A 26764-nucleotide genomic window follows, 5' to 3' on the forward strand; every position below is an offset into this window, starting at 1 on the left:
AGGAGGAGGTCTAGCCTGCCCTGGCCGCCCGTCTCCGCCAGCCTGCGGTGGACATGATGCCCAGGAGGGCCTAGGGAGCCTTTGGGGGCCCGAGTCTGTCCCGGGGCGGGGCTGGGGGCTGGGGGACGCCGGGCCCGGGGAGGTGTCGTGGGTCAGAGCCTTGGATCTCCCGAGATGCAAATCAGCTGCTCTAGACACCGAGCGGGGAACCTGATTCTCAGCCCAACGAGGCTGTAGCCATGGCAACCGGAGTCAGTCTGGGGCAGAGGCCCCTGTATGAGGGAGCGGGAGGCGTGTGACCCGAAAGGCAGGAGCTGAAAGGGGCCGAGAAGAGAATGGGGGGTTGGCCCAGCCCCGGCCAAAGCACTCTCAAGGGGCCCTCCCAGGCACTCCCTGCCCTTGGCTGGCGGTGGGGCCGCTGCGCCCGTCGTGTCTGACCGCCGTCCCTCTCCCCGGCTGCAGGCTTCGCCGGGCACCTGTGTCAGCACGACGTGGACGAGTGCGCAAGCACGCCCTGCAGGCATGGCGCCAAGTGCCTGGACGGGCCCAACACCTACACCTGCGTGTGCACGGAAGGTGCGGGGCCGCCCACCCGCCAGGCTGAGCGGGGGGAGGGAAAGCAGGCGTGTAGGGTCCAGGGAAGGGGAACAGCCGGGAGCTGAGCCTGGGAAGGTGACCCCTCATTCTGGGGCCTCTGGTCCAGGGGCCAAGAGCAAGGTGAGGCTTTGACCCGGGCAGTGGGGGACGTCCCCAGACATCCCCGGTCTCCCCCGGCGGGAGCGCAAGTGACCCTGGGTTGGCTGGTGGCGTCCTGGGATGGGACGGCCGCATGCCCGGGGAGCAGCCCCACTTAGCTTCTCAGCCCCGCCCTGCAGGCTACACAGGGCCCCACTGTGAGGTGGACATTGACGAGTGCGACCCCGACCCCTGTCACTACGGGTCCTGCAAGGACGGCGTTGCCACCTTCACCTGCCTGTGCCGGCCGGGCTACACGGGCCACCACTGCGAGACCAACATCAATGAATGCCACAGCCAGCCCTGCCGCCACGGGGGCACCTGCCAGGACCGCGACAACGCCTACGTCTGCTTCTGCCTCAAGGGGACCACAGGTGCCTGGCCGGGGCTGTGCGGGGGGGCCGGGGGCGGGGCAGGAGCTGACCGCCTCTCGCCTCCCGCCGCCAGGCGCCAACTGTGAGATCGACCTGGACGACTGTGCCAGCGACCCCTGTGGCTCGGGCGCGTGTCTGGACAAGATCGACGGCTACGAGTGCGTGTGTGAGCCGGGCTACACGGGTGAGCCGCTCGGGGACCCGCAGGGCTCCGGCCCCCCGGCCCTCGTCGCGGCCTCGCCTCGGGGGCCCAGGCTGTGCTCGCACCTCAGGGTCTCCGGGATGGGCCAGGTCTGGGGACCGTGGGGGCAGGATGGTGCAGGCCGCCCGCCGCCCAGGGCCCAGCTGTCAGACCACCAGCTTTGGCAACGGTGGCAGAGACCACGGAAGGATCGGGGCTCCGGCCGGCACCGGACGGGCGCCCCTGAGGCTCTCGTTCCTGGTCAAAGCCGGCCCAGCAGGCCCAGAGCAGAGCCAGGCTCCCGGCACACGTGCTGCCCTCCACGGCCCTCTGCCCTGAGGGTGTCCAGGGTGTTCTGAGCCGCAGCCCTCCCCGGCCAGCTCGGCCCCTGGGCCCGGGGAGGGGAGTGCGCGTGGGTGGGCGTCTGTGCCTCGGAAGGACCTGGGGAGGGGGTTTCACGGAGGGGGAGACTGAGGCCCCGAGGGCTGGGACCCACTCTCCCTCCGGGGGGGTGGGCGTGAGTGTCTGAGCCGCCGCCCCGTCCCCCCGCCCGCAGGGAGCGTGTGCCACATCAACATCGATGAGTGCGCGGACAACCCCTGTCACAACGGCGGCACCTGCGAGGACGGCGTCAACGGCTTCACCTGCCGCTGCCCCGAGGGCTACCACGACCCCACCTGCCTGTCCGAGGTCAACGAGTGCAGTAGCAACCCCTGCATCCATGGGGCCTGCCGGGACAGCCTCAACGGGTACGGGGCCGCCCCACACCCTGCATCCTCGGGAGCCCTGCCCCAGGGAGGCGGCCTGCTCGGGGGCTGGCGGGCCAGGGAGGGGCCGTCGCGAAGCCCCGGCCTGGCCCGCAGTGGGCCCCGGGCTGAGTGGGTGGGTGCCCCTCAAGAACGGATCTGCCGTTGGTGCCCGGAAATGTGCCGTCGGGCACTCGCGGGCCACAGTGTGCGCTCGGGAAACACATGTGCCGTGGCCGCAGGCAGGGTTTCTGTGACATCGCGGCGTGATGAGATGATTGCTCTGGGCTTTGTCCTGGTTCCTGAGATCACTCAGATCTATAAAAGTGGAAGGAGTGTCTTGTTATTTGTCAAAGCCCCTTTCAAGCACACCTGAGGACGAGGCTGGGTGCCGGGGAACTGTGTGATGAGGGCGTTGGATCTTTGAGCCCCACCCGGACCTCCAAGGAGGGGAGAGGGGCTGCAGGGTGTAATCACCAACAGCCAGTGACCTAAATGGGTCACGCCTGTGCGAGGAACCCTCCATAAAAATGCAAAGTGCAGGAGTTCAGAGAGCTTCCGTGTCGGTGAACAGGTGCAGGGGTGGCGGGCGCAGCTCTGAGCCCTTCCCTGTACCTGGCCCTGTGCACCTCTTCCATCGGGCTGTTCCTGAGTTTCACCTTTTATGATAGACCACTAATCTTGTAAGTAAACCGTTTTCCTGAGTTTGTGAGCCATTCTGGCCACAAGGAAGGTGTCTGATTCGTAGCTGTTCGCTCAGAAGTACAGGTGACAACCTGGCGCTTCAGGTTACTGTCTGACTTGGGGCCGGTCTTGTGGGACCGAGCCCTGTCTGTGGGGTCTGCACTGACCCCAGGTAGTTAGTGCCAGAAGTGAACTGTGGGATACTCGGCTGGTGTCCCCAGAGCTGGAGGATTGCGTGGCGTGGGAAACCCCCTACGTATGTGGCGTCAATATTAGAGTGTAGGGAAGCTTACTTTTAGTTTCTGACACCCACTATGTGCGTGACGCCGCTCTGTCTAGATGCGGCCATTGACATGGGCAGGGACCCCATGCCCCCATTTGGCACAGAGAGGGTAAGCACACTGTTCAGGGCCACACAGCGAGTGAATGGTGGAGGGTTTTCTGACCACTGCCCTGAACTGGGCACTGTCCCCAATCTAGTTTAACAAACCCTCACCACCTTCTTGGGCAGGGTGGGCTATTTAAAGATATTTAAAGGACTCCGAGTGTCAGAGCGGACCAGCACCTCTGTCCAGTCAGATCATAGGAAGGTGGCAGAGCGGGGAGTGCCCCCAGCCTAGGCCCTCCCCTCTTGGGCCACACCTGAGCTGCTGTGTGGTCACCTCTGCAGGTACAAGTGTGACTGTGACCCCGGGTGGAGTGGGGCAAACTGTGACATCAACAACAACGAGTGTGAGTCGAACCCCTGTGTCAACGGCGGCACCTGCAAGGACATGACCAGTGGCTACGTGTGCGCATGCCGGGAAGGCTTCAGTGGTGAGTGGGGCGGGGCTCCTGGTGCAGAGCGGGCCCCCCAGGACGGCAGCGCGGAGCCAGGACACAGGTCCAGCCACCGCGACCCGTGGCGGCTCCCTCCCTGGGTTGGGGGGGGGACCGTGCAGACCTGCTGGGGTTGACTCCAGGCCCCAGGCTCAGCGCAGGGCCCTTCCTCCACACCAGGTGGGACCTGGCCACAGCACCCAGGGTGACGGCCACACTGACTGCTGTCCCTCCCTCTCCAGGCCCCAACTGCCAGACCAACATCAACGAGTGTGCGTCCAACCCGTGTCTGAACCAGGGCACGTGTATCGATGACGTGGCTGGGTACAAGTGCAACTGCCTCCTGCCCTACGCAGGTGAGGGCGGGGCCTGGGGCGGGGGCGGGGCCTGGGCCACCCACGGGAGCGGTGCCCGAGGGGTACGCAGTGGCTTCCGGGGCTGGCCTTGTCTGCATTGCTCGGCGGGCATCTCGAAGGCTCTGCTCTGTACTTGGGCCTGGCCACATTAGGGCCTCGCCCGGCAGGTGTCATTGCCAGATGAGCCCACAAAGTACCGGGTGCCTGGGAGGAAGCTTTAGTATAAGTAGGTCCCAAGTATTTTATCTGGTGAGGTGGCCCCCTTGGTGGCAGAGCTGGGAGCTGGGCCTGGGCTGTTGGCCTCCACGGCCCAATGTCCATGCTGCCTTGGGCCCCTGGCGGCCAGGCCGCCCTCCGCATCCACTGGCCGGGCCTGAGGGACTCCTTTGATGGCGGGCCCTCTTTGTGTGGGGGAACAAGGAGCCTTCTGTTCCCGCTGAGAGCGGCGGGAGACGCGTCCCCGGGCGTCTCAGCCTCCGCCACTGGCCTGGCCAAGGGGATCGCGAGATATGGTCCCCTCCTTAGAAGAGATTCGCCAAGTGTTAGAAAATAAAAGTCCACAACGACTAGGGCCACCAGCCCCACGGGGAATGGGCCGAGGGGGCTGCCCCTGGGGACGGTTGTGGCCCCCAGCAGTCCTGAGAGGGCCCCGGCGGGCGGGGTGGGGCCCATGGCTGTGGTTCTCATGACATCGGGCGGCCCATGGCCAGAGCAGTGTTTTCTTTCACCAAAGCTGGGGAGCTGGACTTTCTCTCTCGCACCGGTGAGGAAACTCTCCCCTGGTGGCCGCCCAGGGGCTTCCGCGCCCAGGGCGCACCCGAGTCCTTTCGGACACGTTGACATCGGGGCCGGCGGGCCGGCGGGGAGGAGCCGGCCTGTGCTGACCTGCTTCCCGTCTGCCCGCTTCCTGCTTCCCTCTGCACAATTGTCGGAAACTCTAGCGAATTTCCTGCCTGCCCGGGTCGCCGTGGAAACCGATAGAAAGAAAGGCCCTGGACAATCACACCCGCGGGCCGGGGAGATAATGGACCACGGGGAAGATAACGCTTCCTCGCGGCCTCAGGACTCAGTCCCGTGGGCTGTAAACAGGAAGCCCTGCATAGGGCTTTCAGGGAGGAAAAGTCACCCGGTGCGCACGGGGGTCTAGCCAGACTCCCATCGCCGTCCCGGGGTCCTGACACCTCACCCACCGCTCCCCTGATAAGTAGCCCCTGGGGCTGGCACGTCCCCGGCAGCGAGGGCTCGTCCCCGGTTGTCACAGCCTTTGTTCAGTGGCCTCCTGCGTTGGGCACTTGCTGCCCTTGACACAGAGCCCCTGGATTAGCTCCCAGGCCGCCGGCTCAGTGCAGGGCCCTCTGCTACCAGGAGGCGAGGAGGGGGCGTGAGGCTGGGAGCAGGTCCCGGGCCCCTGTGACGCTGGGGGGGCATCAGTCCCAGCCCAGCCCTTGCTGCTGGTGCTTTGGGTGGGGTGAGGCCCAGGCCGTGCCCCACAGCCTGTCGCGGGGCAGGGGGTCATCTGGGTCGTGTTCGGGTCCTGACTCAACCAGGCGCTCACGGGGGTTCCGGTGCCACACCGTATGCCCCACTGCGGGGCAGCCAAGCGTGCTTTGGTGGTAGAGCCACCCGCAGTGGTGGCCGCGGCGGTCTCTGCCCGGCGGTGCCGTGGGGCGTTGACCCTCCGGGCCGGGGCTCCCCGCCTGCGCCTCTTCCCCTCAGGAGCCACGTGCGAGGTGGTGCTGGCGCCATGTGCCCCCGGGCCCTGCAGAAACGGCGGCGAGTGCAAGGAGTCCAAGGACTACGAGAGCTTCTCCTGCGCCTGCCCCGTGGGCTGGCAGGGTGAGCCAGCGAGCCCAGGAGGCGCTGGGACAGGGAGAGTGGGGGTTCCGGGGAGCTTGGGCATCTGTAGAGCAAGAGGTAGTGAGCTCCCCGTCCTTGGAGAGGAGCCAGCGGGCTGCAGAGCCCTCCCAGCCTTGGACGTCTGCATCCGGCTCGGCCCCACGCTGGGGGACAGCAAGCCGGAGAGCCCCTCCTTCCCGGGACGCCCCCAGAGGACCACCCCGCGGCTGCGGAGGCCCCGCTCCTGGGGGGCAGGGGCTGAGCTAACGGCTCCCTCTCCCCCTCCCCCAGGGCAGACCTGCGAGATTGACATCAACGAGTGCGTGAAGAGCCCGTGCCGCGCGGGAGCCTCCTGCCAGAACACCGACGGCGGCTACCGCTGCCACTGCCAGGCCGGCTACACGGGCCGCAACTGCGAGACGGACGTCGATGACTGCCGGCCCAGTGAGTGGCCGGCCAGCTCCGTCCACCTCCGAGATGCTCAGACCTGTTTCCCCAGGGGGGCTCAGGGCAGGGAGCTCGTCGGGGTCGGCTGGGAGAGTGGACGGGGCAGCACCGGGTGCAGGGTTGGCGCCGGCCAGCTGGACCCTCCAGGAGGGCGCCCGGTCCGGGGCCGGAGGAAGTGCTGGGGGGGTGGCCGCCGTTGGCCAGCGAGGTGTTCCCACGTGGTTCTGGAGGCTCTGGAGCCAGGTTGCCAGGCTTCAAGCCCGTCCTAGCATCTCCCCACCAGACTCCAGGGCTCCGCGCCCAGGGCCTTGCCTGCCCGGGCCCGGCGTGGCGCCCTGAGGAGCGGGGCTCTCAGACCCCTGGTTCACATGACCTTGGCGTCCGGAGAAGCCGAGTATGTCATCTGGCGTCACTGGCGAGCGGGGAAGACTGACTTCAGCCTTGCTTGGTGTCACTGTTAAGCCCGGGCGTTCTTCCCGCCCTTGTGGCCTGGGGACCGGGAACGCGGGGAGGGGTGTAGACCCCAAGCCCGTGATGCAGCCTGCCGGGTCAGGGGCTCCTGGCCGGACACCGTGGGGGCAGTGCCGGGGTCCCCGCAGCTTCCGTTGCCCTGGCAGCGGGGGTGGTGCCCGCTCATCAGGCCTGCCTTCCCTTCCCCTCCCAGACCCGTGCCACAACGGGGGCTCCTGCACAGACGGCATCAACACGGCCTTCTGCGACTGCCTGCCCGGCTTCCAGGGCGCCTTCTGCGAGGAGGACATCAACGAGTGCGCCAGCAACCCCTGCCGCAATGGCGCCAACTGCACCGACTGCGTGGACAGCTACACCTGCACCTGCCCCGCGGGCTTCAGTGGGATCCACTGTGAGAACAACACGCCTGACTGCACGGAGAGGTGCGTGGGGGCCACGGCCACCGGTATGGGCGCCGTGCAGGGCAGTCCCGGGCCTTAGGCTGGCGTGGGGAGGCAGATGGGCCGCAGGGCCACGCAGTGTCTGGCAACCTGCACACCGAGCAGGTGTCTGCCTGGTGGGCACAGAGTGCCAGTCGGGTTGACTCAGGTGCTGTTCCTCTAAAAGAGCTATTGCCCATTGGCCCTTGTGACGTAGAAGCAGGAGCCCTGGTGGTTTATCCTGAAGAACTGGCGTTCCTCCTTCTATCAGACCAAGGACCTTGTAACCCATCTAGTTTCCTTATTTGCCTTGGCTGCCAGGAGGCTCAGTGTTGAAGCTCATTCCTGGTTTCTGACATAACTGTCTCCCGCGTTGTCTGTCCGATTCTGTTTCCTGCCGTTTTTATCTTAACCGCTATATACCACGTGTGTAATGAGGCTCCTCGGCGTGAGTTATAAGAAGGCAAAGGAAGGGAGTGTGACGTGGTGTGAGAATCTGAGGTCCCTGGTCCTGAGTTGGCGACCTCCCGGGACTCCTGTTGGCTGACCTCAGGGAGGCTGTTCCTGGCCTGTCCCGGCACTCAGACCCCTTCGGCCACACTGATTCGAGGGGGAGACGCCAGCGTGGAGGTACCTGCTTCGGCAGGGTCCCGCTGCCCCCACCCCCGCTCACCACCGCCCCCCCCCCGCTGCCCACCCACCTCCAGCTCCTGCTTCAACGGCGGTACCTGCGTGGACGGCATCAACTCCTTTACCTGCCTGTGTCCGCCAGGCTTCACGGGCAGCTACTGTCAGCACGACGTCAATGAGTGCGACTCGCGGCCCTGCCTGCACGGTGGCACCTGCCACGACAGCTACGGCACCTACAAGTGCACCTGCCCGCAGGGCTACACTGGTCTCAACTGCCAGGTGAGTCAGGGCCGCAGGGGTGCCCACCACTCAGCGTCACGGCCGCACCACTGAGTCCCCCTCGCCTCAACTCCAGCTGGCTTCACCACCCTGGGGTACGAGGCTCCTGGAGATCTGGGCTGCCAGCCTGGGGCCCAGCCCTGGGCTTAGCTGCCAGATAAGGAGTCAGAGGTGAACTTGAACTCAGGTAGCAGAGGTTTACGGAGCAAGAACGAGGACCACTGATCTGGGGGAAGACAGCTAAAAGCCAGTGTTTCCACAGGAAATACGTAAAGGTATTGAAGGTTTACGTTCATTGGAGATTTTCACATAAAACGTCAGTTGCGGGCTTCCCTGGTGGCGCAGTGGTTGAGAGTCCGCCTGCCGATGCAGGGGACGCGGGTTTGTGCCCCGGTCCGGGAAGATCCCACGTGCCGCGGAGCGGCTAGGCCCGTGAGCCATGGCTGCTGAGCCTGTGCGTCCCGAGCCTGTGCTCCGCCACGGGAGAGGCCCGCGTACCGCAAAAACAAACAAACAAACAAACAAGAAAACGTCAGTTGCAAAAGGGCTGTTTACTTTTTAAGAAAAATCTTCCTTCAAGAAAAAGCAGCTGGGAATTCCCTGGCTGTCCAGTGGTTAGGACTCCGCACTTTCACTGCAAAGGGCGCGAGTTCAGTCCCCGGTCGGGGAACTAAGATCCCGTAAGGTGCGTGGCGTGCCCCCTCCCCCCCCCCAAAAAAAGGAAAGACAGCTGGTGGTCCGGATTCACCGAGGGCCCAGGACAAGAGAGAGACCCGCACCCCAGCCCCTGGCGGTTCCTGAGCAGGGGGGCCCATGGGCCTCGGGGTCAATTTCTATAGGATGGGGTCACGAGCCACCTTGGGTGAGAGGTTCTCTGGCGCATGTGTGTTCCCCTGCCAGGTGGGATGGGCCCCTTGGGAGTTGGCGGGTGGGGGCACTGTGAGCGAGGCTGCCCACTGCCGTCCCCAGAACCTCGTGCGCTGGTGTGACTCCTCGCCCTGCAAGAATGGCGGCAGGTGCTGGCAGGCCAACGCCTTGTACCGCTGCGAGTGCCACAGTGGCTGGACTGGCCTCTACTGCGACGTGCCCAGCGTCTCCTGTGAGGTGGCCGCGTGGCAGCAAGGTAACCGGCCGTGTCCCGACCTGGCCCGGGCTTCCCCACAACCACCGGGCGTCTGTCCTCTGAGGTCAGGAGGTTTGCTGTCCGGAGGGGAGCCCCGGCCTCAGGCTCCGTCCACCTCGTCCCCTGCAGGCATCAATGTTACCCACCTGTGCCGGAACGGAGGGCTCTGCATGAATGTGGGCAACACGCACCACTGCCACTGCCAGGCGGGCTACACGGGCAGCTACTGCGAGGACCAGGTGGACGAGTGCTCGCCCAGCCCCTGCCAGAACGGGGCCACTTGCACCGACTACCCTGGTGGCTACTCCTGCGAGGTGGGGACCCGTCCCTGGTGAGGGTGCGCGTGTCTGGTATGAGTGTCGGCGAGGGCTGGGCCCTGGGCTGGGAGCCGGTGCAGCAGGGAAGACCAAGCCCGCAGACGTGTACAACTTTCAGTCTTATTAAGGGAGGGCTCGGTAATCAGGAAAGACTGCCTGGAGGAGTTGTCCTCTGCTGGGGGGGCACCTGGAAGAGGAAATGGGACGGGGTTTCCCCTCCCCCAGATTTGCCCCAAGGCCCCCACCTCTATGCTAGGGAACCGGGTCTAACACCCACCTTGGCCAGTAAACTGCAGCTTCCTGGGGCCCTTCCCGGGGTCTCCCTCTGGATCCGCCAAGTCGGGGGAACCCCCCAGCTTCGCTGGGCAAGAGGGCAGCTCATGGGCCCCGTCAGCCTGCACGGGGAGTGGGGGGCGCACTGAGCCCGGGCCCGCCCCTTCGCTGTCCCCCTGCAGTGCGTGGCTGGCTACCACGGGGTGAACTGCTCCGAGGAGGTCAACGAGTGTCTGTCCCAGCCGTGCCGGAATGGGGGCACCTGCATCGACCTCACCAACACCTACAAATGCTCCTGCCCCCGGGGCACGCAGGGTAGGCAGGGCCACACCCGGGGAGGGAGCGTGCGGGCCGGCGGCCGGCGGCCATTGCCTGGGCGTCCAGGCTCCCTGGTCCTGACCGCTGGCCGAGGGGCGCACCTGTGGGAGGACCTGCCGCACAGGGTTTGACGGTGCCTGGGCCTGCAGGCGTGCACTGCGAGATCAACGTGGACGACTGCAACCCCCCCGTCGATCCCGTGTCCCGGGGCCCCAGGTGCTTTAACAACGGCACCTGCGTGGACCAGGTGGGCAGCTACAGCTGCACCTGCCCGCCCGGCTTCGTGGGCGAGCGCTGTGAGGGTGATGTCAACGAGTGCCTGTCCAACCCCTGCGACGCCCGCGGCACCCAGAACTGCGTGCAGCGCGTCAACGCCTTCCATTGCGAGTGCCGCGCCGGCCACACCGGTGGGTGCCGCCGGCCGGGGGCAGGGAGCGGTGCCGGGGTGGGGGTCGGCCCCTCACACCTGCTGTCGTCCACAGGGCGCCGCTGTGAGTCGGTCATCAACGGCTGCAAGGACAGGCCCTGCAGGAACGGGGGCAGCTGTGCCGTGGCCTCCAACACCGCCCGCGGGTTCATCTGCAAATGCCCAGCGGTAGGTACAGCCGGGCAGGTGGTGGGAAGGGCCCTGTGCGGCCAGGAGGGCTCCCTGGTCTGAAGGTGACAGGAGGACGCGCCCGCTTGGCGCACCTGGGATACTGAGGTGGCCAGAGAACCCCGCCTCCCCCCGTCCCGCACACATGCCAGAGGACAATGGGTGGCTTGAGTGTCTGGACTCCAACCTCCTTGTTCCCCTCGAGACCGTGTGCTTTGTGTCAATAAACTTTACGTTTAGAGCACTTTTATAGAAAACTCGTGCAGAAGGAGGGTTCCCACGTACCCCCTCCCTCTACACACCTAGTTTCCCAGTTGTTGGCAACTTGCCCTCACGTGGAACATTGTTACCACTTGCCACCAGCGTTAATACATTGTTAAGTGATCAACACTGATACGCTGTTAAGTCAGGTCTGCTCTCCTGTGGTGTTTGGGTCTGACACACGTGTAGTGTCACGTGTCCACTGTTGCAGGGTCACGTGGGTTTGCCGTTGCCCTAAAACTGCCCCACGCTCCCCCATCTGTGCTCCCTCTTCCCTCACTCCCAACCCCTGGGAACCCCCGAGCGTTTTATGTTGACTTTCTTTAAAGGGTCCGGCTGCCCGGGGAAAGGGGGATGGGGGGATGCAGAGGCAAGGTCAGGCCTGGGCGGGTCCCTGGGTGTCTGGGGAGCCGGCCCACCCCGACACCCCCTGTGTGGCGCCCTCCCGGCAGGGCTTCGAGGGTGCCACGTGTGAGAACGACGCACGCAGCTGCGGCAGCCTGCGATGCCTCAACGGCGGCACCTGCATCTCGGGCCCGCGCAGCCCCACCTGCCTGTGCCTGGGCCCCTTCACCGGCCCCGAATGCCAGTTCCCTGTCAGCAGCCCCTGCACGGGTGGCAACCCCTGCTACAACCAGGGCAGCTGCGAGCCCACGTCCGAGAGCCCATTCTACCGCTGCCTGTGCCCCGCCAAGTTCAACGGGCTCCTGTGCCACATCCTGGACTACAGCTTCGGCGGCGGCGTGGGCCTCGACATCCCCCCGCCGCAGATCGAGGAGGCCTGCGAGCTCCCCGGCTGCCGCGAGGAGGCCGGCAACAAGGTCTGCAGCCTTCAGTGCAACAACCACGCCTGCGGCTGGGACGGCGGCGACTGCTCCCTCAACTTCAACGACCCCTGGCAGAACTGCACTCAGTCCCTGCAGTGCTGGAAGTACTTCAGCAACGGCCGCTGCGACAGCCAGTGCAACTCAGCCGGCTGCCTCTTCGACGGCTTCGACTGCCAGCGTGCAGAAGGCCAGTGCAAGTAAGGCCCACGGGGACGGCCGCTCTGCACCGCGGGGGCCCCGGGGCTCACGGGGCAGCACGAGGGAGCCGTCCGCTCACGGGCCAGGAGAGGGCAAGGGCCGTGGGCGGAGGAAGGACCCCGAGCTCGAGGGCAGGGCGGCGGGAGGGCAGGTGCCGGCCGAGGGTCCCCGGGGGCCCGGCGTGGAGGGAGCCCTGAGCGTGCCTCGTGCCCACAGCCCCCTGTACGACCAGTACTGCAAGGACCACTTCAGGGACGGGCACTGCGACCAGGGCTGCAACAGCGCCGAGTGCGAGTGGGACGGGCTGGACTGCGCGGAGCACGTGCCCGAGCGGCTGGCGGCCGGCACGCTGGTGCTGGTGGTGCTGATGCCGCCTGAGCAGCTGCGCAACCACTCGCTGCACTTCCTGCGCGAGCTCAGCCGCCTGCTGCACACGAACGTGGTCTTCAAGCGCGACGCCAGCGGCCAGCAGATGATCTTTCCCTACTACGGCCGCGAGGAGGAGCTGCACAAGCACCCCATCAGACGCTCTGTGGACGGCGGGGCCTCGCTGCTCCCGGGCAGCGGGGGCGGGCGCCGGCGCAGGGAGCTGGACCCCATGGACATCCGCGGGTGAGTGCGCTCCCGCGGGGCCCCCCCGCCCCCCGAGCGTCAGCGCTCTTCCCACTACGTGGTGAAAGAGGCCCAGGACTTACGGGGCCTGTGAGGGGTGAGGGGCGGAGACAGCGTTCCCCCGGGGGCTCTTCACCCCATGGCCCAGGCCCTGGAGCCTGGGGTCAGCTCCAGGGGAGGATCAGCTTCTTGACATCTCTTCCCTTCCGAGATGAGGAACAGGGATGCTCGTGGCACTCAAGGGAGCCCCGGGGCCGGGGTGGGGCGGGAGCTCTCAGAGGAGTGTCTGTGACCAGCAGCCATGCGTGCCCTGCTGGGGCTGACGTGGGCCGGCAGGGGCGCCGGCCACCTCCAGGGTTGTTCCTGTCCAGACCCAGCTCCCCACCGCCCCAGGCTGCCCCCTTGGGTTCTGGGAGTGCCTCTGCCCCCGCCCATCAGGGTGAGGCCACAGGGGCCAGAGCTGGTCCCTGGAAGCAGTGGGCTGGGTGGGCGCAGGGAGGAGGCTGGGGTCCGAGCCCCCCGACCCCGGTGCGCCCCCAGGTCCATCGTCTACCTGGAGATCGACAACCGGCAGTGCGTCCAGTCATCCTCGCAGTGCTTCCAGAGCGCCACGGACGTGGCCGCCTTCCTGGGCGCGCTCGCCTCGCTGGGCAGCCTCAATATCCCCTACAAGATCGAGGCCGTGCAGAGTGAGTGGCCCGCCCTGCTCGCCCAGCCACACTCCCTCGGGAGCTTTTGCGTGTACTGGGAGGGGTCCGCCGGGGAGGGGCTGTCTCCCAGTTCCCCTCCCAGGTGCTCACGTTCTTCGTGCCATTTGCCACCCACGGGGGTGTCACGCCATCCAGAGTTTCGGGAGTGTCTGCTGGCGTTTTCCGCCCCGCACGCTCTCCCTCCCCACAGTGACAGCTGTCAGCGAGGCTGGCCCAGGGGAACCAGCACATCCCAGAAAGTAGGAGCCTTTTTCTCGCCCCACCCCTTCCTCCTGATTTTTCTTTGTTGGGTATTATTTCAAAATCATTACAGCTTTTTTTTTAAAAAAAAAAGGAGAGAGAGAGAAAAGAATTGATCGGTGTCATGTGAAGTGTTGAAGTTTGTATCTCGAAAATCCCCCTAAATCCTTTGTCTTAACAGCTCAATGCAAGTGCAGTGATTTGAAGTTGGCTAATCCTTCTCCCTTAAAGGAGAAAAAAGTAAAAGCCGTCTCCAGATAGCCGGCTGGTGCAGGAGAGAATTTAGCGATAGTTTGCAATTCTGATTAATCGCGTAGAAAATGACCTTATTTTGGGGGGCGGGATGGAGGAGAGTAGGCGAGGAGGCGCCCGGCCGCGGAGCCAGTGCGCTGCCCCCGGCCGCCAGCCTGCCTGGTAGCTCAGCCTGATGCCCGCAGGTGAGACGGTGGAGCCGCCCCCGCCCGCGCCGCTGCACTTCATGTACGTGGCCGTGGTGGCCTTCGTGCTGCTCTTCTTTGTGGGCTGCGGGGTGCTGCTGTCGCGGAAGCGCCGGCGGCAGCATGGCCAGCTCTGGTTCCCCGAGGGCTTCAAGGTGTCGGAGGCCAGCAAGAAGAAGCGGCGGGAGCCCCTCGGCGAGGACTCCGTGGGCCTCAAGTTAGTGGACGTGGCCGCGGCATCTGGGGGACTTGGCGGGAGGCGGGGCCGCCCCCTGTGGACCCACGGGCCCCACCTCGGATGCCGGGCGCGGGCGGGGCCCCGGGGGTCTCCCGGGAGCCCCGCTCAGTCCCGCCTCCCCACCCCCTCACCCCCAGGCCCCTGAAGAACGCCTCGGACGGCGCCCTCGTGGACGACAACCAGAGCGAGTGGGGCGACGAGGGCCTGGAAGCCAAGAAGTTCCGGGTGAGTTGGTGCCCCAGGGTCCCAGCCCCCGCCCTTCCCCCCTCCCGGCCCCTTTGGACGTGGCCCTCCGTTCGACCCTGTTCCTTAGTTCGAGGAGCCCGTGGTCCTTCCTGACCTGGATGACCAGACAGACCACCGGCAGTGGACCCAGCAGCACCTGGACGCGGCTGACCTCCGCGTGTCCGCCATGGCCCCCACGCCGCCCCAGGGCGAGGCCGACACCGACTGCATGGACGTCAATGTCCGCGGGCCGGGTAGGTGCCGCCGGCCCCCCGCACCACCCTCCGGGGCTCCACCCTGGGGCACCTAGCCGCTGCGGGCAGCCTGCTCTTGCCTGACCTCGTGACCCGCCTGCCCCCCTCCCCTGAACCCTCGGGGTCAGTACCTGGAAGCTCAGCTTTGGGGGATGAGACCTGGGAGGCGGTGGGGACCCTGGGGAGTCGCTCAGCCTCCTCGCCGGCTCCCCGCTCGGGGCGACGGTCTCAAAACTCACTCTGCCCTCCGAGTTCATTTCTTGATCCGAAACGCTCCTTTTGAGACATCCAAGGTGTTGGTTTCCTAACCACCCATTTCTTACGTGGTCTCTCTCCTGGGTGGGCTGTTGGTGAAGGTCTCGGGCAGGTCCGGAGGCAGAGCGGCGGGCGTCTCTGTCGCCCACCAGCCCGTTGGAGCTGGACTTGCCTCTGCCCTCGGGGAGCTTGCATGGGCTGCGTTGGCCCCAGGCAGGATGGCCTCCGTGGGCCGCGCGTCCGCAGTCCCCGAGCGGCTGCTGGGGGCCGGCCTTCCTGACCAGGCCCCGCCCCTGCCCCGCCCCTGTCCCGCCCCTGCAGACGGCTTCACGCCCCTCATGATAGCCTCCTGCAGCGGAGGGGGCCTGGAGACGGGCAAGAGCGAGGAGGAGGAGGACGCACCCGCCGTCATCTCGGACTTCATCTACCAGGGCGCCAGCCTGCACAGCCAGACGGACCGCACCGGCGAGACCGCCCTGCACCTGGCTGCCCGCTACTCGCGCTCCGACGCGGCCAAGCGCCTGCTGGAGGCCGGCGCTGACGCCAACATCCAAGACAACATGGGACGCACCCCGCTGCACGCGGCCGTGGCTGCCGACGCGCAGGGTGTCTTTCAGGTGGGCAGCCGTGCCCGCGCCCTTCTGCTAGCTTGCGCCCGCCTTCCCTCCTCGTGGCCGGGCCCCGGAGCCCTCATTCCAAGCGTGGCCAGAGCAGGGGCAGCTGGCGTCTCCCCCGCTTCCCCACCTCGAGCCTTTGCACCCTGAAGGGGGCCCGAGGCCGGGGAGGGCATCAAAGCCCCGTGTCGTCCTCGCGGGGGGGCCCGGCTAGCCGCGGTCTAGCAGGAGGCCGTGGGGACCCGCAGGAAGCAGGGCCTCCTCGCCTTCACCCAAGACAGGCTCCGTCCCCTGCGTCTGCCCCTCCCGCCTGGGCTGGAGGCGTTGCCTCTGGTGGTGAGGAGAAGGGCTAGAGGCTGCTGTTTGCTGCCTGCAAACCGGGGGCTCGGGACCGGGGTGGATTAGGGACTTGGGTACCTGGGCCTCTGGGGAGTGTCCCTGGCACAGGGTGCTTTGAAAGCCGCCGGCCGGTCCCCCTGCCGCAGACCAACCAGGCCCTGGGCCGTGGTGCTCTGCACAGACGGGCAGGTAAACAGGGCGCAGACCGGGGTTTTAATTTAGTAATTTTTGACGTGCTGTCTTTCTATGGAAGTAAGAGATCAAGGACGATTTAAATGAGCCCCTGGAGGCAGGCCCTGGCGAGTTCACTCTGGCAGCCTCTCTGGCGCTTAGAGACATAAATTCCCATGGGCGCTTGTTTCACAGGAGCTAGGCCCGCCCCGCGCACGGCGTGGTCCCCAGCTCCGTTAACCCACCAGCAAACAGTGACCGTCCTTCTCGCGGGTGCTCTGGCCCCGGCCCCTCTAGCGGCGGCCGGTGGCTCCCCCATGCCCCAACTCCATGGGGCCACTTAGACCCCAGGAGGGGCTGCTTCCACGTCAGGGATCGGATCCCAAGCATTTGTCCCAGGTGGGCGCCTGGCGCTCACACTGGCCGAGCCTGAGACCCTCCCTGTCGCCTAGATCCTCATCCGGAACCGAGCCACGGACCTGGACGCCCGCATGCACGACGGCACCACGCCACTGATCCTGGCCGCCCGCCTGGCCGTCGAGGGCATGCTGGAGGACCTCATCAACTCCCACGCCGACGTCAACGCCGTGGACGACCTGGGTGAGCCGGCTGCGCCCGGCCCGCGGGGGTGCCCGCGTTCACCTGCTGCTCCCTAACCCGCCCTCTGCTTCCCCTCGCAGGCAAGTCCGCCCTGCACTGGGCCGCCGCGGTGAACAACGTGGAGGCGGCCGTCGTGCTCCTGAAGAACGGGGCCAACAAGGACATGCAGAGCAACAAGGTGCGCCGGCTGGCGGGTCACGGCCCCGACGCCACTCTCTTCCGACGGGGGCCCCAAGCCAGTGACTTCAGCTCCTGGGCCTCAGCTCCCTAACCTGTAAAGTCCCAGGAGGACCCCCTGGCGCACAGATGGGGACCCCTCAGCGAGTGCCTGTGTGTCGTTGGCTCTCCCTCCCCCCTTCCTGCCGTAGTTACGGGTCCCCTCGCAAGCGCAGGGCGTGCGTTCCCCGCTAGCGAGTAACCGGCTGCCGCTCTCCGCTCTCTGTCACTGTGACCTGGACCTCAGCCCTGTCCTTGGCTGTCCCTGGGCGGGGTGGGGGGACGCACATGGTACACGCTGAGTCAAGAGGCTGGTGGGCGTGGGGGGCTCTGCGCCTGGGCCGCCCCGTCTCCCTCAGCGTTGCCACAGTCTGTGCCGCCCCGTCTCCCTCAGCGTTGCCACAGTCTGGGCCGCCCCCCGTCTCCCTCAGCGTTGTTGCCACGGTCTGTGCCGCCTCGTCTCCCTCAGCGTTGCCACAGTCTGGGCCACCCCGTCTCCCTCAGCGTTGCCACAGTCTGGGCCCCGAGGCCGAGGAGGCGCTTTCCTTCCTCCCCAGCCCCCAGCCCAGTCTGACCCCACGTCTCCGGAACTTGTCGCTGGGCTCCTCTGTGTGTCCAGCCCCACCCCATACTTCACTGACCCCTGGTTGCATTTCAGACTGTCCTGGGGGAGGGGCACAGGGGGCAGTGTTGGGCCCAGGAGCTCCTGAGTCCGCGGTGGGGCGGAGACGTGATCCAACCTCCCGTTGGGGAGACTCAGCCTCGGAGACGGAGGGGCTGGCCGAAGGGACTGCCGTGGCGTGGCGGCGGCCGTGGCCGAGGCCTGTGTGTACCAGGCCGGCACCATCAGGCCTCACCCCACACGCGCACAGCAGCCTCGGGGGCACATGCGGCATGTCCGCTGTACAGATGAGAAAGCCAAGACCCAGGGACAGAGCTAAGATGTCAGGGTCCCTGGGGGACCGTGTGGTGCCCACGGATGCACTTTAGACATCCCCAAGCCCCTGAAATTGTGGCAGGGTTTGCGTCTGTGCAGGTTTGGAGGGAGGGAAGAGGGGCCACAGTCTGTTAGATCTCCTGCGGGGCCTATGACCCCCGGAAGGGTGAAGCTTTACTGATTTAGAGTTTAGGATCCCACAGACCGCCTCTGGGTGGGTCTCAGAAGATGTATTTAAGGCCTTTTTTGTTAACACTTAACAGGCCAGTTAAAGGTAGCATGCTGGGGAGGGTCGAGATGAGCTGCCCCCCGCCCCGTGTCCAGGAGGAGGGGCCAGACCGCCGGTCCCTCTGGTGACAGGTGACCTCCTCACCTGCCCCCGTCCATTCCCCCAGGAGGAGACGCCTTTGTTCCTGGCCGCCCGGGAGGGCAGCTACGAGACGGCCAAGGTGCTGCTGGACCATTTCGCCAACCGGGACATCACGGACCACATGGACCGCCTGCCCCGCGACATCGCGCAGGAGCGCATGCACCACGACATCGTGCGGCTACTGGACGAGTACAGCCTGGTGCGCAGCCCCCCGCTGCACGGCGCGCCCACCCTGTCGCCCCCGCTCTGCTCTCCCAGCGGCTACCTGGGCAACCTCAAGCCCGCCGTGCAGGGCAAGAAGGCCCGCAAGCCCAGCACCAAGGGCCTGGCCTGCGGCGGCAAGGAGCCCAAGGACCTCAGGGCGCGGAGGAAGAAGTCCCAGGACGGCAGGGGCTGCTTGCTGGACAGCTCGAGCACGCTGTCGCCCGTGGACTCCCTGGAGTCCCCCCACGGCTACCTGTCGGATGTGGCCTCCCCGCCCCTCCTGCCCTCCCCTTTCCAGCAGTCTCCCTCTATGCCCCTCAACCACCTGCCCGGGATGCCCGAGGCCCACCTGGGCGTCAGCCACCTGAGCGTGGCGGCCAAGCCCGAGATGGCGGCGCTGAGTGGGGGTGGCCGGCTGGCCTTCGAGGCGGGGCCGCCACGCCTCTCCCACCTTCCCGTGGCTTCCGGCACCAGCACGGTCCTGGGTGCTGGCGGCAGCGGGAGCTGCGGTGGGGCCGTGAATTTCACCGTGGGTGGGGCCGCAGGCTTGAACGGCCAGTGCGAGTGGCTGGCCCGGCTGCAGAATGGCCTGGTGCCGAACCAGTACAACCCGCTGCGAGGGAGCGTGGCGCCGGGCACCCTGAGCACGCAGGCCCCCGCCCTCCAGCACGGCATGGTGGGCCCGCTGCACGGCGGCCTGTCGGCCACCGCCCTGTCCCAGATGATGAGCTACCAGGCCCTGCCCAGCGCGCGGCTGGCCGCCCAGCCTCACCTGGTGCAGCCTCAGCCGCAACAGCAGAACTTACAGATGCAGCCGCCGAACATGCAGCCGCAGGCACCGCAGCCACACCTCGGCGTGGGCTCGGCCACCAGCGGCCACATGGCCCGGAGCTTCCTGGCGGGGGAGCTGAGCCAGGCGGACGTGCAGCCCCTGGGCCCCGGCAGCCTGGCGGCGCACACCGTCCTGCCGCAGGACAGCCAGGTCCTGCCCACGTCGCTGCCGGCCGCGCTGGCCCCGCCCATGACCACCGCCCAGTTCCTGACGCCCCCCTCCCAGCACAGCTACTCCTCCCCCGTGGACAACACCCCCAGCCACCAGCTGCAGGTGCCCGAGCACCCCTTCCTCACCCCGTCCCCGGAGTCCCCCGACCAGTGGTCCAGCTCGTCGCCGCACTCCAACATCTCCGACTGGTCCGAGGGCATCTCCAGCCCGCCCACCAGCATGCCGTCCCAGATCGCCCACGTTCCTGAGGCCTTTAAGTAAACAGCCGGCTGCCCCCAGGGACCCTGTGCTTCCTTTCCCAAGCCCTGCTGGACGTTCGCGTGCGCTCCGTGGATGTCGGGGCCGACCAAAGGAGCTTTTTTCAAAACATGAGTCTTTATACAAAATAAGAGGACAAGAATTTTTAATTTTTTTTTTTTTTTAGTATTTATTTATGTACTTTTATTTTACCTGGAAACACTGTCTTTTTATTTATATGTACTGTTTTGTATATCACCAGGTAGCAACTTCTATCTGCTCCAAGAAAATAAACTAGTTCTCTATCGTGATTTCCCTGCTTAGGATGAAGATTCCCAGGTGTTTGTAAAATATAAACAAAGATTCATGATTTCCAAATGCCATTTATTTATTGATTTCCTTTTTTTTTTTTTTTTTTTTAATCCGAAAAGAAATGTCAGAGAAGGGAGGTTTTCGAGCCAGCATTGTTCAGAAAGCTCCCGGGGTGCCCGGGCCTGCTGCCCGTTTCCCCAGACAGCCCCCTCACCCCTCCTCCAAAGCGGGACCACTCCCCCGACCCCCGCTCCCAGGACCACCTGCGTTTTGCGAGAAGATGCATCTAGAGAGAGAAAAGCAGACCCTTTACTCCTTACGCACATGGGTTAATTGGCTTCTAAAATAGGGAAGGAGCATGTGGAATGATGTGGTTTATGTGTTTTGGTGTTCTTTTAAATGACTTTTTTAAAACACGCTTTTAAAAACGTGTTCTTGGGGTATACCAAGGGTACGTTTCATGGTACCAATCATGAATCTTTGTTTCGGGTTCAGTATTACGTAGTTGTTCATTGGTCTTGTGAGTTCTTGTTCTTTCTGGAGGCTCCCAGGCACCACCACCCCCGCCCCCACTGATACTTAAGCATCGTGTGGAGTGAGAGGTCAGAGGTGTGGTACCCACCTGGGACCCCACGCTGGGGAGGCCTACCCCTTTCTGGGGAGAGACACTGCCTGGGCCACCCCGTCGGAGGCGTCTCAACTTGAACTGCGTCTCCCAGGTTCAGCAGAAGATGGATTGGTGCTCCCGGGGCCCGAGCGCTGATGGGCCCTGTCTTTATAGGAGACTCGGAAAAACATGGTTGTGTGCAGCCTCACTGCTCAGAGACCCTCGTGCCGGGGCCCGGCGCGGCTCAGTGGGGCGCTTGGGACGCCGGGAGCCTGCTTGCGGGCCACCCCTCCCGGTTTGGGGAGGGGGGGGCGTGCGCCCGGGGGAGGGAGCAGATTCTTACATTATCAAGTATAAGCCTGTGGCAGAGTAAATGTCTGTAAATACATTTCTAAATGGGGGATTTTGTTTAAGAAATCTGATGGAACAAATCTGTCAGGGGTCATGTTGGTAAGGGATGTCAGAACCCAGGCCCCACGACCTGACCTGCAGCTGCTGAACCGTAGCTCCTGAGAGCAAAGCCAGGGAGGGTCCTGCCGCCCACTGCGCTCGGGCAGCTGCTCGGGCCTCGCCGGGCACAGTGTTGGGCCACCCCTAGTGGGCATGACCAGACACTTCCTAAGATGTTGCTTCTTACTGTGTTTTATAAAATAGAGTGTAGTTTACATGAAAAGGAAACTTTTTAAAAAAGTTATCTACATGCAAAACTGCAGGTGATGAAAATGATGTATTTTTTTTCATCTTTTTTGTCTGATTTGCAATAAAAATGATTCTGATCGTTGTCCAGATTTTGCTAAACTCGGCTGTGGTGCTGGCTTGCTTTCTGAGAGCGGGGAACAGCAGGGCAGTCCTCTCCGAAGTACCTCCCGATGGGAGAGCGGTGGTGAGACCACCCAGCCCTGGCCCGTGGGCGCCGGCGTCACTCTGTCCGCTCGGAAGGTGTCCAGCGTCCCTGTCTACCACGGGGGGGCAGACACCCCACAGGGAGCCAGGCACATACAGCCCGACACCACCAGGCTCCGGGCTCTCCCGTCTGTCTGGGCCACGGAGGGCGAGGCACCCCTGACCAGCCTGGGGACCACGGCCCGGGGGCCGCTGCAGGAAAGAGGGGCACAGGGAGGGGCCGGGAGGCCACGGGAAGGAGTCCAGACCCTAGCGTGAGGTCAGAGGAAGCCACAGGAATATCCGAGCAGGGGCACCACGGGGGTGACCCCAAGGGGTGCAGGCTGGGCAGAGCCATTGGCTCAGGGAGCCTGAGTTGGGCCACCAGACGCCCACGTGGGCCTCTCCCCGTCCCTCCTGCTTGTGCCCCTCCTCTCACCTGGCCCCGCCTGCCTCTTCTCTACCTGGCCCCGCCCCCAGGCCAGTGACTTCAAACCAGATTTTGTTTTCTTCATTAAAAAAAATTTTTTTTAACTTTATTTTTTGGCTGTGTTGGGTCTTTGTTGCTGCGTGCAGGCTTTCTCTAGTTGTGGAGAGTGGGGGCTACTCTTCGTTGCGGTGCGCAGGCTTCTCATCACGGTGGCTTCTCTTGCTGCAGAGCACGGGCTCTAGGCACGTGGGCTTCAGTAGTTGTGGCTCGCGGGCTCTAGAGCGCAGGCTCAGTAGTTGTGGCGCACGGGCTCAGTTGCTCCGCGGCATGTGGGATCTTCCCGGACCAGGGATCGAACCCGTGTCCAAACCAGAATAACAGAGAGTCCGGTGACCCCCTTCCACGGCAAAGTGCCACCTGCCCCTGGGCCTGGCCTATTCAGGCACAAAGGTGAACCCAGGATTTCCTCACTGAGTTCGGATGCTTCGTTCCTGGGACAGGAGGTTCTGGGAAGTGGGATGTGGCAAATGGCTGAATTTCCATCTTCGGGGGGCGGTACTCAGCTTGAATTCTGCCCAAAGAACACCCACACCGCAAAATTACACTCCTAGGTGTACACTTGAGAAAAGTGAAAGCAGACTCGCACAAGTGCGTCCACAGACGTGCTCACAGCAGCCAAGAGGTAGGAACAGCCCAAATGCCCGTCCGCTGCCAAGTGGATGAGCCAAGTGCAGTGGCCCGCGCTGTGGTGGTTCATCATATGCGTCAACTTGGCTGGGGGGCCATTTGGCCAAACGTGAGGGTGTTTCTGGATGAGATTAGCATTGGAATCTGTGGGCTGAGTAAAGCAGACACCACCCCCCCGCCCATGCGGGTGGGTCTCACCCAATCAGGTGAAGACTTGAATAGAATGAAAAGGTTGGGTAAGAGGGACGTCCTGCTGCCGACCACGTGAGCTGGGACGTCAGTCTCTTCCTGCCTTTGGATTTGCACCAAAGCATCAGCACCCCTGGTCTCGAGCTGCTGACCACAGATCTGGGGACTTTGGAGCCCCCATAATCGTGTGAGTCAATTCTTTGTAATCAATTTCTTTATGTATTGATACATCCTGTTGGCTCTGTTTCTCTGGAGAACCCAGACTAAATGCACATATGATGGAATATTATTCAGCCATGAAGAAGAATGAAGCTACCGACACCTGCTACAGCACAGCTGAAACCCAGAAACATCATGCTGAGCAAAAGAAGTCAGACGCGGGCTTCCCTGGTGGCGCGGTGGTTGAGAGTCTGCCTGCCGATGCAGGGGACACGGGTTCGTGCCCCGGTCCGGGAAGATCCCACATGCCGCGGAGCGGCTGGGCCCGTGAGCCACGGCCGCTGCGCCTGCGCGTCCGGAGCCTGTGCTCCGCAGCGGGAGGGGCCACAGCAGTGAGAGGCCCGCGTAGCGCAAAAAAAAAAAAAAGCCAGACGCTAGAGGTCACACACTGTATGGCTGCATTTGTGTGAAACGTGCAGACCAGGTAAACCCATAGGGGCAGCACGCAGATGAGCGGTTCCCAGGGCTGAGGGCGGGGGGGATGGGAAGCGACTGCCCAGTGGGGCTGGGGCGTTACGCTGGGCGATGAGACGCTTTGGAACTTGATAGAGGTGGTGGTTGCACATTTTTAACGTATTAAGTGCCATTGAATTTGCTGTAAAATGATTAATTTTATGTTCTATGAGTTATACCTCAATCAATTATTTTTTTAAAAGAAAGAACTCCCAGCAGTGTTTGAACTCCCAAGAAGTTCACTGGGGCTGTGGGATTCCCACAGATGCAGCAGGACGGGCCTCAGGGGACCCAGGGGTCATGAGGAGCGCCTCTCTGCTACCCAAATCTTTGGGGCCCTCAGCAGCAAGGAGAAGGGTGTGTGCCTGGAACCTGGCCCTGCCCTCCGCTTTGCGGGCAAGGTCCTGGGGGGAGGGGCAGCTGCAGCCACAGAGCGAGGGCTCTGCCCTCCCCCCCTCCCCCCCCCCCCGGCCCGAACCTCCCCTGCCCCTCAGGAGCTCAGCCCTCAGCCGCCCCCAGGCTCGGAGGCACTGGCGGAGGTTCTGCAGGCCCCAGGGTGCCCACCGGATGCTGAGAGGGAGTGAGCAACCCACCCGTTTGTCCCACTGGGACCTGAACCTGCTCCCGCTGCCCCGGCTACCCTGCCGGCTCGCCTCCCTCCAACTCGCCATTCTCATCCTGGACGTACAGCCCAACTCGGCCTGCTCTGCCGGCCCCGCCTTTGAAGGACCCCCGCCTGGCCACCATGCACCTCCCAGGGAGGACACAGCCCCTCCCTTGGGGCTAAGCTCACCCAAGACACCCCTGGCTTGGGGGTCTGTCCTGGGCTGAACTCTGTCCTCCCAGAAGTCATATGTTGAAGGCCTGGCTCCCCGGACCTCAGAATGTGGCTGTGTTTGGAGGTGGGTCTTTAAAGGCTCGGTAATTAAGGCAAAGTGAGGTCGTTAGGGTGGCCCTAAGCCAATGTGACAGGTGTCCTCGTACGAAGAGGCGGTCAAGACATAGACATGCCCAGAGGGAGGATGGAAGACCCAGGGAGAGGGCGACCACCTCCCAGCCCAGGAAAGAGGCCTCAGGAAGTCAACCTCGCCAACACCTGGATCTCGGCCTTCAGCCCTCAGAACTGTGAGAAATGAATTTCTGTTAAGCCACTGGCCTGTGGTACCTTTCTTTTTTTGGACCACGTTGTGCACTTGTGGGATATTAGTTCCCCGACCAGGGATTGAACCTTGGTCCCGGCAGTGGAAGGGCCGAGTCCTAAGCCCTGGACTGCCAGGGAATTCCCTGTGGTACTTGTCCTGGCAGCCCTAGCTGACTAACAGAGCACACCTCTCAGGTGCCACGCGCATGTCCACATCCCCAGCAGCCCCAGCCAGCTGGCCCTGGTGCCGCCCTGGTTCCCTTCCCCTCCTCAGCTCGTCACTCCCCAGGGATCTGGAGACTTGCACTTTTCAACATGCAAAACACACGAGGTTGACACAGAGCCGCCAATCCTGATCCACCTCCTGATGCTTCCTTCCCTCCTGACTGCCTGTGGTCAGGGGCCGTCGCGGGGGGACCTTCCTCAAAGCATCAGGGTGGTTCGGAGCAGCGCGGTCCAACAGAAAGGTGACGCCAGCCACACGTGCGCTGCAAAGACTAGCTGCCACAGGAAACATGAAAAGAAACAGGTGAAGTTTATTTTAATACAATTTAGTTAACCAGTAGATTCAAACTATTATCACCTCAGCCTGTAATCGACGCAAACAGTTAATGGGATGTCTTACATGCTTTTTGGGGGTGTAGGAGGGGGACTGTGTCTTTGAAAGCCCGTGTGCGTCCCAGGCTTACAGCGCACCTCAGTTTGGACTGGTCGCAGCCCCAGGTGCTGGACCAGCACACGTGCGCACAGACACCACGTCGGATGGCACGGATTTAGACCGTCACGGTGGCCTCTCGGCACCTCTCAGCCCTGCAGGAAAGCCCGAGGCCCATCACTGGCGTGGGGTCTGCTCCGCCTTGTCCCCGAGTGAGCCCCAAAGGAGGCTCTGCACCCCTCTGGCCAGAGCAGAGACGGGACCCGTGGGCGAGGAGGGACAGCATTAGGGCCCACAGACAAACAGACAGGCAGGGCTCCTCCACACCAAGAAGCGAGCAGAGTGTCTCCGGCCTCCGCGCTGCTTGGGGGCCTTGGGCCGCACTGGCTCTCTTCGTTAAGAAAGGCTCGCTTCCAGAGAATGTCCGCAGTGAGACAGCCCTTAGCCGCGGAGCTGACGTCCACTCTGCGGCGCCTTCCTATTCCGTCGCGGGCCGACGACAAGTCCTTCGTGGGCCAGCCCGATCCAGAAACCACACCGCTGCAGTGGGGCACAGCCGTCAGCAGCAGACGGTGGAGAGCTTCCTACACTCACCGCTTGTGATGGGGCCCCGGGCATAAGAGCAAAGGATTATTCTGTTAAAGTATTTCATTCAGAAACCTAAACAATGTGGTCCAGATTGACCCCAGGGCAAACGGAGACCCAGAAGCACTGTGTCCCGAAGGGTGTTTGACGGGTTTTGGGTCAGAGTATCCTTTCCTGCAGGACCTCTTAGGCTTTGAAATGATGGTGTGGACAGTGCATCGCCAGGAGGGAGCGTATGCGCACTGGTTCCCAAACGGACTCACCCATCACAGACGAAGGGGCGACACGGGCTGGACACGGGTCAGGACATGCTGCTCCTGGTGACTCCATCTTCAGGATGATTCAAGAAGCCACACTGGCTGCCGCCGTGCTTCCCGATCTGTGTCCCTTGTGTCTCCACCTTCCCGGTCGCAGCTGTTGACCCGCAGGCAGGTGACTTGTTGTCTCCGAGACTGTGTCTCAGGGGTAACGTGGGAACTGCTCTGAGCCGACCTCCTGGGCTTGTGGTGGGCCCGGGACCTGTCAGGTCGCCGCCGTAAAGCTCCTGGCACGAGGTAAGGACTCAGAAATGGCACTGAGTTCTACAGCTGCGTTCCCTGCGCCGCCCCGGGGAAGCGTGTGCTCGCTCGAGCCAGGCAGCAGCCTCTTTCGGGACACGCGACCATCCCCGTTCAGGACGGAAAAACCCAGGCTCGACGAGGTGACAGTCTGATCTCCAGAAACGTTATTTCTGTGTAACACAACAGATGCTGCGTGCGAAGGGCCTCAGAGTTACATTGTTTCCTTTTTCACACACCGTCGAATGTGTGGCCCTTCCTGAATCACACAGTGATGCGTTATCAATACTTATCATGAATCTGTAGTTGTGTATGGATTCACGATATTCACTGTAAATCTCCGTACAGACACACCTCAGAGAGACATTGCGGGTTCGGTTCCAGACTCCTGCAACGAACTGAGTATCACACTGAAGGAAGTCACAGGAATGTTTTGGTTTCCCAGTGCGTGTAGAAGTTATGTTTACACTAGACTGTAGTCTATTAGGTGTGCAAT

At 63.7% G+C, this 26764-nt stretch overlaps 1 protein-coding gene across 2 annotated transcripts in view; it reads left to right on the forward strand.

Annotated features, from left to right (window-relative positions):
* The window catches only part of NOTCH1 (notch receptor 1), a 46919-nt gene extending 25651 nt beyond the window's left edge, over positions 1-21268 (forward strand). The window contains exons 10-34 of one of the 2 annotated variants that reach the window (XM_060153728.1): positions 463-576; positions 876-1109; positions 1183-1293; positions 1847-2039; positions 3391-3536; positions 3782-3895; positions 5612-5731; positions 6023-6175; positions 6843-7071; positions 7776-7977; positions 8947-9100; positions 9230-9414; positions 9873-10005; positions 10158-10415; positions 10491-10603; positions 11317-11888; positions 12106-12501; positions 13042-13190; positions 13889-14105; positions 14264-14351; positions 14440-14605; positions 15182-15477; positions 16437-16584; positions 16665-16762; positions 18133-21268. In XM_060153728.1, the coding sequence (XP_060009711.1) occupies positions 463-576; positions 876-1109; positions 1183-1293; positions 1847-2039; positions 3391-3536; positions 3782-3895; positions 5612-5731; positions 6023-6175; positions 6843-7071; positions 7776-7977; positions 8947-9100; positions 9230-9414; positions 9873-10005; positions 10158-10415; positions 10491-10603; positions 11317-11888; positions 12106-12501; positions 13042-13190; positions 13889-14105; positions 14264-14351; positions 14440-14605; positions 15182-15477; positions 16437-16584; positions 16665-16762; positions 18133-19575 (6032 nt within the window). In that variant the 3' untranslated portion in view covers positions 19576-21268. Of the gene's footprint in view, positions 1-462; positions 577-875; positions 1110-1182; positions 1294-1846; positions 2040-3390; positions 3537-3781; positions 3896-5611; positions 5732-6022; positions 6176-6842; positions 7072-7775; positions 7978-8946; positions 9101-9229; positions 9415-9872; positions 10006-10157; positions 10416-10490; positions 10604-11316; positions 11889-12105; positions 12502-13041; positions 13191-13888; positions 14106-14263; positions 14352-14439; positions 14606-15181; positions 15478-16436; positions 16585-16664; positions 16763-18132 lie in introns of those variants that run through there. The other variant, XM_060153729.1, reaches the window with a different exon arrangement.
* The last annotated feature ends 5496 nt before the right edge of the window (positions 21269-26764 follow it).

The sequence above is a fragment of the Lagenorhynchus albirostris genome, chromosome 7 (genome assembly GCF_949774975.1).
Source record: "Lagenorhynchus albirostris chromosome 7, mLagAlb1.1, whole genome shotgun sequence".
NCBI lineage: Eukaryota > Metazoa > Chordata > Mammalia > Artiodactyla > Delphinidae > Lagenorhynchus > Lagenorhynchus albirostris.